Source organism: Panthera leo, chromosome A1 (genome assembly GCF_018350215.1).
Source record: "Panthera leo isolate Ple1 chromosome A1, P.leo_Ple1_pat1.1, whole genome shotgun sequence".
NCBI lineage: Eukaryota > Metazoa > Chordata > Mammalia > Carnivora > Felidae > Panthera > Panthera leo.
Genome location: NC_056679.1, coordinates 235007307 through 235023259, shown reverse-complemented (window position 1 = coordinate 235023259; position 15953 = coordinate 235007307). Strand labels below are relative to the sequence as shown.

The 15953-nt window shown below is 51.7% G+C and overlaps 1 protein-coding gene across 1 annotated transcript in view; it reads left to right on the top strand.

Moving 5' to 3' along the window:
* ADAMTS16 (ADAM metallopeptidase with thrombospondin type 1 motif 16) overlaps positions 1-15953 on the top strand; it is a 158144-nt gene that overhangs the window by 113078 nt on the left and 29113 nt on the right. Inside the window, exon 18 of the mRNA XM_042953519.1 lies at positions 2423-2549. Coding sequence (XP_042809453.1) covers positions 2423-2549 — 127 coding nt within the window. The remainder of the gene's footprint in view (positions 1-2422; positions 2550-15953) is intronic.

The following is a 15953-nucleotide window of genomic DNA, read 5'->3' as shown; positions in this document are numbered from 1 at the left end:
CTGCTTTGCAAGGATGGGTCTGTGTTTGTGTATTTGTTCAACAGCCTGGTCCGTGTGTCCAGCAGGCAGCTCGGGAACCTTAGGCCAGAGCTGACAGGGGGCACGACCCTCCCCCGGGAGCACTCACAGGGAAACAGAAGTGGATCCTGGGCAGAGCCTGCTTTTCCCTCCTGAGGGGATGGACACACCCCTGCAAGATCTTGAGAAGACATGCCAGTGTCTGTGTGTCTGCATCTGGGCCGTGTGTGACACAGTGACAGGACACACGGCTGCCTGTCACTGTCTCAAGGACGCTGTGGGACAGCGTGGGACACACTTCCTTCTGAGGTGGAATCCAACGCCAAGTTCGCGTTTTGGAGCACTGCGTCTGTAATCTGCAGGTGCCTGTGATGGGGTCAGGTGTTGGGCTCGGAGCCATGGCCAAGGTACAATTCTTGAGATGTCTTTGGTACCAACAGTTGTTTTTATTAAAGTACAGGGACAGGACGTGTGGGCAGAAAGAGCTGGCTTAGATGTGTGAGGAGCGACTGATATATAAGATTTTCTATCAGGAGGCGCCTGGGTGGCTCAGTCGGTTGAGCGTCTGACTTCGGCTCGGGTCATGATCTCATGGTCTGTGAGTTTGAGCCCCGCATCGGTTCTGTGCTGACAGCTCGGAGCCTAGAGCCTGCTTTGGATTCTGTGTGTCCTTCTCTGCCCCTCCTCTGCTGTCTCTCTCTCTCTCTTTCTCAAATATAAATAGACATTTTAAAAAATAGGAAGAAATAATTGCAAAATTTACATCAGGGAGCACCATAGAAACTACATAGCTTGATTAGAAATATGATTGTGAAAAGTTAGCAGAGAACTGAAAACTTTTATAAAACTGCATGGGTCCTGTGAAACCACCACCTGTGGTCTTACAGCAGCACCTTCCGGGCTTTGGCCCCAGGAAGTGGGTAGTTTGGGGCTCAGACACACGAGCTTGCGTGGTGGTTCCCTGTTAGACCCAGGGACTCCTCTCCTCCCCCGGCTATTGAAGAAAACCAGTTCCCCAGAGTGTACCTTTCTGCATTGAAGACATTGACTTGTCTCATTCCTTCTTTCAAAGCGAAGCCAAAATGTCAAGTGTGTATTTTAGAGACATTTAGTTTTCCTTGAGTAAAGAAGAATTCGTCTTCCCACGGCCCCTAGCGTGAGCGATGGCTGTGCCTGGGTCCGTAACCTGCTGTTTCCTCCCTGACACCACTTCTTTGGTCTTTTCCTTGCCTGGCGGGGGGATCAAGTTGGGTACAGGAGGACGCTCTGAGTTGTGCCGGGGCGGCAGACCAGGGGGCCAGAGGGGCCACATGAGCAACGCCACCCACCAGGCTTTCCAAGTGCAGAGGGTCATTTCTAGAACTTAATAGATTGCATTGCGTTAATTTTTCATCAGGACTAGTGTGGCTCTTTCTCTTTATTTTTCTCTCCGTTGGATGAACTCTTTAATATCCTCCTTCAAAATGGGTCTCTAGTTAGAGTTCTCTTCGTGTGGTGGTAAAATAGACTCACGGAAAATTCACCGTGTGACCATTGTTGAGCGCACATCTCCATGGTGTTACGTATGTTCACACTGCTGTCCAGACATCACCTCTGTCTGTGTCCATATCTTTTTCATCTTCCCAAACAGACAATGTGCCCGTTAAACGCTGACCCTCCGTTTTCTTCTCTACCCAACATTCTTCATGTTGGCAAACCAACATTCTGAGTTTGACTCTCCTAGGTACATCATGTAAAGAATAGCACTTTTTTGGTAAATTTAATGAATTGAAATACTGAACAAATTTGGGCATGTCTTCAAAGCCATAATCAGCCCTGGGGATGTAAGTGGGGGCTGAGAATTAAACGAGCTTTCGTTTCAGTCATTTCCATTAACCTCATTCGATACAACACATTAGTCAGGATTGTGAAAACGTCTCTAGTCAGCTTACCACCATGGCAATATTTAACTCTGAGTTCTCTGGCGATAAACAGCTTTGTGTGTTGTTTTGCCTACATTTCTGGTTTCTTACCGATGGCTTCTCGAGTGGAAACACAAGCCAGGCATCCTGTGTTTCTTTGGAGAAGTGGGCGGTGTTCCCAACTCTGGACACAACAGAAAAGAACTGGTATGTTTCATCCAATGTCTGTTGGCACCAATTCCACGACACATGTCGCCTTTAACGATGTCCAGACCTAGGAGGGAAATCTGCACGGCTTGGAACTGACGGAATTTACTAATAAAAATGACAAAGACAGGTCAGGAAAGTCCTAGTAGGTCAGTAGTTGGCTAATCGGTTATGAACTTCAAGACATGCCCATGTGGTAGACGCTTTTTCAAAAGAGCTTTCCTTAGCTCTTTATCTGTGTTTTACCACGGGGCACACGTCTCAGTCTTTGTTCTGTGCTGCGCTCTTTCCCGCAGGACACATGACCACCAGAGAAGGCTGCTACAGAGACCTGAGGTTTCCAGTGAATACGTCTCTCTGCAATCCCCACACCCGACCCGTCACAGGGGTGGTCTCCTGCAAAGTGTCCGCCTGTCCTCCCAGGTAAGAACGGCTGTGGTCGCCCAGACGGTCGTGCAGGTTTGCGAATATACTTGGCGAGCCTCTGGCGCGCCTGAGTCTGGAGAATGGAAGTGCCACGTGCTGTCACGGCATCTGGAACGGCGAAGAGGCAAAAGCACCCAGACCTTCCTGAACGGGTATGTTTGGCGGGAAGTGGTCCCGAGGCTCTTGGGAATGGAAGTGGGAGTTCTCGCGACAGCATCCCGTTGGCTTGACTTTTACCGCAATCACTGCGGGGCCGGCAGGAGCGATCGTGTGCCGTGGCGACAGCAGCGTTTTCCCTCTCCGCCTCCGGGCCTTTTGCTCTGGTCTGCTTTGCCCTACCGCGTGAAACGTGTCGGAGGGACCCGTTCACGGGCCGGCTAGGTGGTGCAGGGCAGTGTGGATGGCTGCAGGGCGCACGTGTACACGCGTGTGTTTGCACAGACACGCGTGCACACGTGCGAGACTGAGCTGAGAAAGCCGGGGGGCGCTCTGGCTCCCCGTCCCCGCCCCAGCACCGTTGCCCCGAGACAGGACCCCTGCAAGTGGCAGGACCCCCGCGAGTGGCCACGGCCCGGCCCTGCCGCCAGCCGTCACACCCTGGGCGCACCCTTCACCTCTCTGGTGCTCGGTCCCCTCAGCTTTACGGGGGACGCGTCCCAGAGGGGCTGTGAAAATCCTCTGAGTAACACAACGGGCATCTGACCCCAGCTGGGTTCTCCGTGCAGCCGACGGCCCTAAAATCGGCCCAAGATCATGTCAAACACCTCGATCTTAAAGATGTACAGCTGCTGGCGAACTGATTGCAGGTTTGCTGAGAGGTGCCTCAGAAACATGATGCTTTTCCGGGAGACAGGGACACGCAAGAGGGAGAGAGGCGTCACCTCCCTCTGTCTCTGAGCTGTCCGGGGCCCCGGTCACTGGCTCCGGATGGAGACGGGGTTGGCTTGTCCGCATCTGAGAGGTCGGCAGCTTTTCTCCCACCACGGCGAGGGGGGAACCCCTGGGGCTGGGGACCCACCGCCTCACAAAGCCTCCCGGCTGCCTCAGCTCCACACCCCACGGCCCGCGGTGGGGAGACATGCTGGTCGAAATGGACACGAGGACTCTGGCGCCTGGGACCCGTCACCCCCAGTGCACCGGGCGCCCACCCGGGGATCCTTCCTGGGACCGCGCAGGCTTTTGGGATGGCCACACACCTTGGTACCCGCTTCATATCCCTCAGCCGGCCCGTGCACCCCACGTGTGTGCTGAGCTGGACACTCACTGCGGGCTCTGTGTCCGAGGTGATGTACCAAGCGCGCAAAGTCCTGGATAGTCTCGGAGAAGAGTCTTGAGGTTGGCAGAGGGAGGCTGGCACCAGCTGGGCACCAGTGGCTGCAGAAACAGCCATACAGGATACAGGGGCACCTGGGGGGCTCAGTGGGTGGAGCGTCCGACTCTTGGTTTCAGCTCAGGCCATGATGTCGTGGTTTGTGAGTTCGAACCTCGTGCTGGGCTCTGCGCTGACAGCACAGAGCCTGCTTGGGATTCTCTCTCTCCCCTCTCTGTCTCTCTCTCTCTCTCTGCCCCTCCCCTGCTCATGCACACACACTCTCTCTCTTTCTCCCTCTCTCTCCAAATAAATAAATAAACTTAGAAAACATGATCATCCTGTCCAAAGGAAACAGAGGGCTGGACAGCCAGGGTTCCTGCAGCCTCCTGTCGAGTTGGTGCGCAAACTTGACTCCTTCTTCCTTCCCGGACAGCCGGTTCTGCACCTGTGTTGCAAGTGACCCAGTGTTGACGTCACTGTGACCTTAGATCCTGGATCAACACCTCCTCGTGTGCAGATATGGATGTTTAGAGGGGTTGCCGTGTGCACTGAGGGTCTCTTACGATATCGTGCTGAGTTCCTGCTGGGGCAAGAACTGATGTGGGGCGCCCAAAAGCAGCTGGTTAGCTGCTAGGAGGTTAGCCGTAGAGGAATCTCCTTCACGTAGACCAAGAGAAGTGTGCACGTGTCATTTTCAGGTGCAGGAGAAACCAACCTTTGTAGTTACTTGTGGAGGCAGACTCATCTGAGTCTAGAGCCCCAGAGAACTGGGGACGGTTAGTGCTCGTGTGCCGTCGCCCCGCACGTCCGCGAGCGGTTCACCCTCCTGCCGTCCAGCCTGCCTGCCTGTCTGTCCGTTCAGTGAGGCTTGTCTAGAAGCGACGTCGAGAAAACACCCAGCCCGGGACTAAGTCACCAGCGCCCGGCTGCCAGCTTGGTGATTTTAAGCAGCACCTAACTCAGATGTGAACTGATAGTGGGGACCCCAGAACAGACCTCTCTGCGTCTGTAACCCATGCAGGGCTCAGACCCGGAAGCAGGAGAGGCCAGAGCGTCTACACGGGTTAGAAGGTCCCTCGTTTTTCCTGTAAGTCACCTGTGCAGCCCGCTGGTTTTCTCGCTGGGCCTCCTGTGCTTCCCTGCGGTTTGTCTTTCTGGTTTTGAGGGATTTGCATTCAAACCGTCTCTATATTCTCTGATGTCTTCTGTGCTTAACTTAGGTAAAATCTATTAAGTAAGTTCTGTCAAGGACCTTGTGTGCTGACAGAGAAGGCAAAGTTCCGAGCAAATGGACCAGTCGAGGGAAAGTTAGAACCGGGGTGTGGAAATAGCAGGTAGAAACATGGTGAGGTTCCCCCAGAGTCATCTACCCAACATCCAAAGGCCCCCCCATCCATCTGGCTCTTGGGTTTACGTCTCATGTGTTCGAGTATTTGTAGTTTTCTCCGAAGAAGGCTTTTGGAGACAGTCCTAAGCTTGGCTGTAAGACGAATGCCATGCTTTCCTGCTGGGAGATTCCTAACATCCCCGCAGAGAACCAAGGCCCGATGTCACGCGGGGTCCCGCAGCGTGTACTACCCGGCCCCAGCTGTGTGTGTCACTTCGACGGAGTGGACGGGGTCGGCCAGGATGAGAAGTGCACTCGGCAGCTTGCGGAAAGGCGTGGGCCGTGCAGCCAGCAAGCTGGTTCAGATCTCCCACGCGGCTGGCGCTGGCACACTGAGGCCGGCCCTGCCGCGGCCCACGGAGCGGGAGAGGAAGAGGAGGGGACCCCAGGAGGCACCCGCATCACTGATGCTCCCGTGGGACGAGCTGGGAGGGGGATGTGGAACATCCCGCTGGGCATCCATGTGGTTATTTGGGGGTAAACAGAGAGCGAGCGTGTGTCGAGGGAATGCACGTAAAAGCTCTTAGCACAGTACGTGTGCTAAGCGCTCAGTAACCCTTGGCCGTTTTTATTTGTGCTGTAAAAGGAGAAACAAATTCACATCAGCTATTTATTTAGTCTGTGAAGCAAGACTGTCTATGACAAAACACAGAGGAATCAACTTATCTTACATACGGTAGAGCTTGTGGATCGTTAGTTTAACAGTTGACTTGGGGAAGTCGATCTTAATGTAAAAAGTTGTTTTGTCTTCCTCCGTGATGTGAGGCGCATTTGTCTCCTGCCCAGAATCTGGCAACTTCTTGTTCCTGGTTACATGGGCAGAAAAGCCAAGTTTCATTTGTGCAACCGCGAGGACGTGTGCCTTTCTTATTAGAGTCTGTCTGCTGCGAGTGCAGGCGTTCCCCTGTGCCTATCCCGGGGCGGGTGTTCCCCTGTGCCTGTCCCGGGGTGGGTGTTCCCCTGTGCCTATCCCGGGGTGGGTGTTCCCCTGTGCCTATCCCGGGGCGGGTGTTCCCCTGTGCCTGTCCCGGGGCGGGTGTTCCCCTGTGCCTGTCCCAGGGCGGGTGTTCCCCTGTGTCTGTCCCGGGGCGGGTGTTCCCCTGTGCCTGTCCCGGGGCGGGTGTTCCCCTGTGACTGTCAGAGCCACGGCAGGTGCACCCAGTGCCTCCGAGAGCTGAGCCCCGTCCTCCCGGTCTAACTAAATGCAAGACACAGCAGGTGCAATTCGGTGTTTCGTGTTGTGCCGGAGGCAGAGTCCCCAAAGGACCGGGAGCAGAGTCTAAAGCATCTTAATGCACAGCCTACTTGTCTTTAACTGAAATGAGAAGCTGCTACCGCGTGGGTTGTAGCTCCTGACCTCCCTGTCGGCATCCATATGCACACCTGCATCGCGGGCGCACAGCGGGAGGTCCGTCAAGGCCAGGGCCCTTCCCCAGATGGGCTCCCCAGCTTGTAAATTTCTGCGGGGAGCAGTGGGCTGGGCATCCAGCAGTGTCCTCACTGGAGGAAGCTCATCTTAAAATGTCTGCGAGGCTCCAGCCGGCAGGAGCATCGTGGCCAGATGAGCGGGGTCCGTGGTCCCCAGCTGTTCCCCGGGCCTGGGCTCCGCACTGGGGGCCGACCCCCCGCTGGCCCCGGAACGGCCGGCAGCTGGGGCTCCCAGGGCCTAGCCACCTCTGTCTTCATCTGAGCGTGAATCGGGCTCTTGTCTCGCTTGCCTTTGAGACACAAGCCAGCAACCACAGATACGTCCTCCCTTTTACATTTCTCAGTTTACCTAAACGGAGTGGCTCTTGGTGTCATTTATCTCAACTCGTGTCTGGTTTTGGAAGCACGAACACCGCAGCACGGCTTCCCCGACAGTGTATGGAAGGGGCAAGAGGAAATACTTCCCAGATGGGAAGCGGGTCCTTCTTCTCCGTCTCCACGATTCCCCCAGGAATGCCGCCTACGCATGTAAAACAGATTGTGACCAAGTATACTTTGTTTTCTCGTGTTATTGAGTCCTGCCGAGGCAGCTCTGTGGTCCTCTCAACCACGCAGACTGTTTTTGCCTACACTTTGGTGACTCCTTACAAACCTGTTGCTAGAACCGTTCCCTTGGAACCAAAGTGCCTCGGTCGGGGACTACATTCCTTCGGTTGCACACCAGAAACGCAGGTGAGGGTTAGCAGATGGACTTTATTCCCGGTCGTCTCCCACGGCAACGTTTGCAGGGACAGGACAGGGGCAGTGACTCCGTCTTTCACCTCCTTAGCTACAAGCCGTACAAACATTAAGTGCCCAGTGGTGCACAGGTTACCCAGGAAGGGAAAGAACCCTCATCCCTGGGGTGGTTCCCGCCTGCAAAAGGGTTCCACTCGCAGGGATGCCAAGGAAGTGAGCAGCTGAGTTCTTTCGCGTGTCTGAGACACCGAGGATAAATCAGCCATGGGCGTGTGGCTCCCCACTTGCTTTCATTCTCCGCCATTCCAACTTGAAATGCCTAACCATTCCGCGGGGGTGTTCACACACGATGTAGCCAGTCCTGCCCGCTAGCCCCGCTTCTGTTGGAGCACTGTTACCTGGAATACGGTTTGGAAAACGATTCGCCAGTGACTGAATCACAGACGTCTCTTGTGACACCACAGCGGGAGGTGTGGGGGATGCAGGCTCCTTGGTGCTGTTTCCCTGGGCTGTCTGCCCCTCGCTTACGGGGTGCGAACCAGTGTGGCCTCGCGGAACAGCCCTCCCAGGTTCAGAGTCTGGCAAGATGCCTTCTCTGGGCCCCGTGCTTCCTGCCCTCTGGCCGCGAGCCCTGTGCTCTCAGGGAGCCTGATGCTGTGGCTCACGCCCAGACATGTCACCTCCCAGAGAGTGGGGGACCCTGCTCACCTTCCGGGGTCTTGACCCGCTCCAGGGGCCCGCAGTGAGAAGGCATCTAACCTCTGTCTGATCAGGGACACCAGGAGTGTCTGAAATTGCCACTCCCTTCAGAGGGATATGGCGTCCACTCGGGTGTGAGCACTGTGACTGAGTCACCCGCGTGTGACGGTCTTCCTACCGAAGATGATGTCTTACTTCCTCCTCACCCCACCCCAAGAAAGATGTCACTTAGCACCAAAACAATGAATTTCAAACACATTCAAGGAGCGCCTGGATGGCTCATTTGGTACAGAGTGCGACTCTTGATCTCAGGATTGTGGGTTCAAGCCCCATGTCGGGTGTAGAGATGACTTAAAAATAAAATCTTGGCCGAATACCAAATACCCAATATCTCTGGGGCACCTGGTGGCTCGGTTGGTTAAGCGTCTGACTTCGGCTCAGGTCGTGCTCTCACGGTTTGTGAGTTCGAGCCCTGCGTCGGGCTCTGTGCTGGCAGCATGCAGTGGCTTTGGATTCTCTGTCCCCTTCTCTCTCTCTCTGCCCCTCTTTCTCTCTCAAAAATGAATCAACATATTTAAAAAAGTAAATAAGTGAAATCTATAAAATGCATTCAAGTTGGTACAGACATTGGTTAGAATGTATCTTTTAGGAAAGTCAAGTTACGAGTGTGGACAAACAGAATCTGTCATAGAGCAAGACTGATTTAACTTATTTCTTCAGTCACTTAAATGTTAACACAGGAGCTGAGGGAATATAAAAATTAGCTAGCTTTCTAGATTTGAACTAAAAATCTGCCTTAGGTAGTTCTGTAAAATATTTTGCATTTTAGGAGGTTTTGTCCAATTGTTTTTGCTTTATTCAGTTTAGTTTGATGTGTGTATGGTTGTTTTATATTTATACGCATATATATGTATTTATCCATATGAATAAGGTCGAAAGTCACCTTGAGAATACTTTTATTTTTCAGGGAACTTAGCTGGTTATATACATTCAATAATACCTAAATTTTTCATACTATTTTTATTATTTTGGTCTCCAGGCAGGCCTTATTAGTATGATTGACTCTAAAATTCACCAACCCCACCATGTTCAACAATAACTATTCCCTAAATAATACACAGTATGACATACACTCCCATTATTTTGGAATAAAAATGAAAAACTAACTTACAGATAGATGATAGATAGATAGATGCATAGATACATAGATGAATGTTGGACAGATGATAGATGATAGATAGATGATAGGAAGGAAGGAAGAGGAAGGAAAGGAAAGGAAGAAAGAAAGAGAAGGAAGGAAAGAAGGAAGGAAGAAAGGAAGGAAAAAGGGAGGGAGGGAGGAAGGAAGGAAGAAAGAAAAAGAGGGAAAGGAGAGAAAGAAAAGGGAGGAAGAAAGAAGGAAGGAAGGGGAAGAAAGGAATAAGGGAAGGAAGGGAGTGGAGAAGGGAGGGAGGAAGGAAGGAAGAGAGGAAAGAAAGGAAAGAAGGAAGGAAGGAAGGAAAAAGTGAGGGAGGGAGGGAGGAAGGAAGAAAGAAAGAAAAAGAGGGAAAGGAAAGAGAAAGAAAAAGAAAGAAAAGGGAGGAAGAAAGAAGGAAGGAAGGGGAAGAAAGGAATAAGGGAAGGAAGGGAGTGGAGAAGGGAGGGAGGAAGGAAGGAAGAGAGGAGAAAGAAAGAAAGAAAGAAAGAAAGAAAGAAAGAAAGAAAAGAGAAAAGGAAGGAAGGAAGAGAAAGAAAAACTCTTACTACAAATCTTTACCCATATATTCACTGTCCATATACCAATTGGTGCTTCTGGAAATATTTGTTGAAAACTGGAAGCTTCGCTCAGAATCACAGCGTTTTGCGGGGAGAACATAGGAAACTGGTTTTAGGTACAACTAGGCAACACTGCTTTACTCTTAAAGCCACGAATTATTTAGAATTATTGTGGTTTGATATTTCCAAACTTGTGGAGGCTCTGCGGTAATTTGTTGTTGTTGTTATTTCAGATGTTATTGCACTGAGATCAAAGAAAGAGTTAAAACTGTATCGTTTTTTTGCATTTTTGAGACTTCCTTTATGGCTTAGGCATGGGAGTGTTTATAACTGTTCCTGTGGGAACGCAGGAGCGTGTGCCATGTGTTGGAGGAGGGTTATTCATAAGGCAGTTCGATCGCGGTCCTTACTTATTCCAATATGTTCTTTTTGTCTATCTTGTGTATCTGTTTCTGAGAGAAGCCTTTTAAAATCTCACTTGATGATTGCTTATTTTTCGATTTCTCCCGTTACTTTTATTTCATAACTAATATTAAAATTCCACATCGTGTCGATGGGGTTGTAGTTTCTGCGCGAATTGTTCTCTGTTGCTAAACAATGACCATGTTTACCCCAATACTGCTCTCTAACTTAAGCTATTTTTTTCCTCAAGTTAACAATATGGGTTTTGTTTCCATTCCCTTATTTTCGCCGTGCCCGACCCTTCTCCGTTCTCTGTGGTTTTAAATGTCAGCGTTACACGTTCACGCACACATTCAGTCTGTCTACCAGCATCAGAGGTGACTGCTCTCGTATTTGGGCCCGAGTCTAATTTCTTGTGTGTCTTCTATTTACTGTGCGTTTTCTTTGCGCCGTATCGTTTCCCGTCTCCACTGTGTTCTTACGAACTTGTGGGATTGTGTTTATTCTCTCTTATTCCCACGACTGCGAGAAGGTCCGTATTCTCCTTTTTTCACGTCCTGTGCTTCTGATAAAAATAAATAGCTGTATAAATTAGCGTAACTTAAAAAACACCCAGGATACCTCACACGTGAGCAATCTAAAACCCTTAGAAATAAATGATGTGGCACCTGTTGGAAGGAGCACCGGGTGTTGGATGGAAACCAATTTGACAATAAATTTCATAAAAAAAAATAGACAAGAAAAGCTAAATGAAGTATGACAGAGCTTAAACTGGAGCGAATCTTACCGATGGGCGGCTCAGTATTTTAGAGTGTGAGCGATGTGTCTCCGGGGTGGGGGTGGGGGGGGGGGGGCGTTAGAAAACCCTGCATCGGACGCCGGACTGGACAGATCCCCCCCACCCACAGAGTGGGGTCTCACGAGCAGGGCCCCAGGCTCAGTGAAGGCTTCCCTGACAGCAGCGTGGGCTGTCCACACCCAGAGTGAGGTCAGCTGGCAGAGCAGAGCCCCCAAGACAGGACCAGCACGCTGGCCCCAGAAAGACAACACTTCCCCTCCCTAGAAAGACCACTAGCCTGGTTCTGTTCTTCTTCTTGCCAGAAAACAAAACACAATAGACTATGACAATAAGAAGAAGAACAACAACAAAACTGTCCCGTTAACCGTGTTCATTATGAACAAGTGTTTCAGGGTCACTTATTTTTTTCAAGATACAGAGGCCTTGTTTTAAAGCGCGTTGCCCTCTGTGGACAGAACCTCGCTGACGTTGAGGACCTGTGAAAGGTGCTCTGGTTCTGACCCCGGACTGGTGCACCGAGCGCATCAGACGCGCTTTCACGTACGGTGACGGGACATTTATTAAGATGCCACTTATTTGGATCCTGTGACCTTCTAACACTGCGTTGGACTGAAACCTGCCTTTCTACTGTCTCCAAACATGAGGTTCACTCCTGTCACTGAAAAGGACGATCAAGTGGCCACGGAAGGGTTAGGGCTTGCACGGCATCACGGGAGAAAATCATTTCTTCACTATTCACGGTGCAGTGTGTTGTTTATTCGTCAGATATTTGAGTGACGACCCGGCACGTGCCACCGTTCTGGAAGGTTTGCTGCCGAGCCCTGACGCATGGGACTCACAGGGCCAGGCCACCGAAAGGCAGACAGATACGGACGTGTGCGTGTCCAGGGGTGCCCGGTGATTCGGAGGGTGATCCTGGCAGGTCCGGGAGGGAGCGCTTTTTTTCCCTTAGATGATCACAGTAGACTTCTCTGAGCTCTTAGAGACAGTGCCTCATGAGAAGAGAGGGTGGGAATGCTCCAGCCGAGATGGGTAGCGAGTGCAAAGGCCCTGAGGCAGAGGCAGGCCGGAAGTGGGCAGAGAGCAGGGAAGCCTTGGCCTCTGTGGTCAGAGGGAGCCCGTGGCCATGACCCACAGGGGAGTGGCGGGTGATCCAAGTGTGCATGGCCTTGGAAGCCAAGCCCGGCAGTTTGCCTTGCGTTCTGCTCCTCGAGTGTTGGTGACGCTTGGGAAGGTTGTGAGCACTCATAGCACGGGGCTGGGGACAAAGGTATGAGAGGGAGGTGGAGGAGAGAGGGACAAGGGAGGAAGCAGAGCTGTGGGCACCGCATTTCTTTCGAGGAGTCTTGCCTCTGAGAGCACAGAGGGCAGGGCACGGCGGTAAATGGCCGCGAGGCCCCGGGAAGGTTCGCTGCTGCGTCCCTGGCTTTCACGCCGGAGCTCGTTGTATGCCTGTGCGCTTTGGGGGATGATCGGGAGGGCGGATGGAGAGAGCAGACGTGCCGGGTGACTTTGAGGGTCACCCTGGGCAGGCAGGCAGAGGGACACGGCCGGGGCCGTGGTGGCCCCCAGGGATAAAGATCCCCCCTCCTTGTTTTTGTTTTCACAGCAGAAGAGGCTAAGTCATAGGAGCGTGAGGGGAGGTACAGGCGTGGGACGGGGACTGCGAGGCGGTCAGTGTCCCCACTGGGGATGTGCACCTCCGGGCACCTGGCCGAGGGCCCTAAATGGAGCGTAATCGCCCTGGACACGGGTGCAGACATGGTGGGCAGAGTTGGCTTAACCAGAATTAGGATGAAAAGAATAAAACCAAAACGGATTATACGTCATCTCATTTCAGTGACTCACCAGTAAAAATACGTCTCTCCAGTCCTGCCCGTGGTCTGGTCCCTTGTGTCTCTCAGCTACTGATTGGCGATCTACGAAAAGAGGGGGGGAAAGGCCAATTCAGTTTTAGAAAGGGGGCCTCCCAGACCCTCTGCTGTTCTCCGGGTGCCTTCAGTGACGGTCCTTGGCTTTTGTCTAGTGTTTGAAGACGTGCGTTTCGTTCCCAGTCTGGACACCCAGTGTGAGCCCCCCAGGCCTTGGTTTGCAGCTCCAGTCACGGGGAGTCCCGGGGGCCTCCGGCGTCGGGCACCGCGGTGTCCCGGAAGCTGCTGGAAGCATGTGGCTGTGCCCCACACGAAGTCTCCCTGCCCATTTCTGTGCTGAAGGCCTTGAGGTAAACGTACCCCCAGGACCACTGGATGAGGTGTGAAAGCCAAACCGTCCGAAGAGCTGCGTCCCGAGAGACCCACCCCGAAAGGCCTCAGAACCAGGGGTCTGCTCAGTGGACGGATGCTGAGGACAGTTTTTCATCTCAGGCTGGGCTGCTTTCCCGCGCTGTGGGTTCAGGGCGGTGGGGCCCAGGGACGAACGGTTGTGAGGTTCAGAGTCGGTCATGTAAAGCTCTTGAGGCGCCACCTTGAGGGAGACGCAGGTTCTCAGACTTGTCTCCCGGGCAACCCCTGCGTGGTGAGCATCCACACCCACGGGGCCCCTCATGTGGACGCCCACAGGGCCACGGGGCCCACGCCGCCCAGGGCCCTTTGTCATTCGCCCTGAGCCGGCCACAGGGAGTCACCTAGTCTGCACACGAGTCCCTGGCAAATTCACACGTTCAGCCAACGAAATAGAAACCATGTGACGTAGCAAATACCGAACAAGCAAGAAAGAAGCCCTTCACACCTGCTAACGATCCGTGAGTCACAATGGATTTCTGCCCCGAACACCGTTGAACACTACACTCTCAGGGTTTGGGTTTCTCTGTAAATCATCCGATCCTGCGTACCAAGACCCAGTGACTCGGCCTCCTTAGCGCGTGATGTTTTCAGACAGTGTGTGCAGCCGCCAAGAAAATTAACCAACTCTTCTGCATTTCGTGTGATCAGCCTGAACTGATGATCAGGCATCAGGCATATTTTCCTTTCATGTTGGAAAGCGGTTGAAAAGCCTGGCTCCTGGTATTTGACATGATACGACATTGTTACAAATCAGGTTCTTAAAGAGGAGACTCTGGGACTGTCTTCTTTAAAAAAAAAAAAAAAAAATGTACGAGAGGTCCAAGGAAATCACATTAGACAGAACTCCTGGACTTTCTCTTCAAAGGAAGTGCGGTCTCAGACTCCGAAGCCATCTTGAGTGTGGGAAGGCCGGGAGGGGACCCACCTGTGTCCCCCCCTAAGGGTGAGCATACACTCGCCTGTAGTGGAGGGGGGAGCGGGTGGAAAGGGGGGGGGGTATCTGTTCCTTTTCTGCATCACTGCATTACACCGTAGCTCTTGTAAGGCCTGCTTTGCTCAGGCATCACAGAAATTCTGCACCCTGGGCTCCCCGGGGCTGCTCAGCTGGACACTTGTCCCCATGGCAACTGCTGGAGAGGTTGGCCTCCCAGCTGGTGGAGGCTTCAAGAGGGTTCTCAAAGGTCTTAGTTTTTAAAAAGTTATTTTTCCCACCATAATCCTCTGTTTAGCCTCCCCCCCCCCCCGCCACCACTATAGAAAGCATTTCACTGGGGGAAAAAAGAAAGAAAAGAAAAAGAAATCGCAGACATTCTAGGGCAAGGAAAATTGAGCAAATGAGCCCAGTGAACTCCTGTAACCTTCAAAGAGCTTTAGCTGAAGAGGGAAACCAAACCACAGTTGATCCTTAAACGGCACGGGGTTAGGGGTGCCAAACTCTCCCACACGCGGTGGAAAATCCACATTCAGCTTTGGACTCCTCCAAAACTTGACTACTAACAGCCCCCTGCCGACTGGAAGCCTCACCCCTGACATAAACAGTTGATTAGCACACACTTTGTATCTCCTACGTATTATGTGCTGTGTTCTTACAATAAAGTAAGTCAGAGAAAAAATGGAAAGAAAACTATAAAAGAAAACACACTTACAGCACTGTGCTGTATTTGTCAAAATAAACAAATAAATAAAAGGAGGGGGGCACCTGGGGCGCTCAGGTGGCTAAGCACCCGACTTCGACTCAGGTCATGATCTCACGGTCTCTGAGTTCGAGCCCCGCGTCAGGCTCTGTGCTGACAGCTTGGGGCCTGGAGGCTGCTTCGGATTCTGTGTCTCCTTCTCTCTCTGCCTCTCCCCCGCTCACACTCTGTCTCTGTTTCTCAAAAAAAATAAATAAATAAACGCTAAAATGAATGTTTTTTAAATCCCCGTATAGGGGTGTCTGGTGGCTCAGTCAGTTAAGCGTCCAACTCTTGATTTCGGCTCAGGTCATGGTCTCAGGTTCGTGGGTTCAAGCCCTACGTTGGTCTCTGCACTGACAGTGTGAAGCCTGCTTGGGATTCTCTCTCTCTCGCTTTGTCTCCGGCCTTCCCCTGCCTGCTAACTATCTCTCTCAAAATAAATAAATAAAATTTTAAAAAATCCATGTGTAAGTGGCCCCACGCAATTCAACCCTGTGTTGCTCAAGGTTCAACTGTAATTGACTTTAGAATTTGATACAGAAACTTATTTTGCAATTCACATTAACATGCTTGAGAAGTCAGGTTAGTTTTGGTTGACTCGTTGATGTGTTGTCCTTCCAAAGTGACCTGTAAACCCATGGTTTTGCCAGGCCTATTTCCAGTTGTAAAGACCTTATAGAGTTTTCAGGTCTAGAAGGAAGATAAGACTTATGCATCAGTTTCGTCATGTGGCTACGAGATTTTCCGACATATTAACACAGTTACAGAATGTTCAATTTTTCCCATCCTTCTTCTTTCTCTTGGGTTTCTGCTTAAGCAATGCTTATTTTATTTATAAAGTTTTCAGTAAGGATCACCTATTGCACATTTAAAGGCATGCATAGATTTTTAAACAATTTTCCCACAACCATAGAGATCCTCAA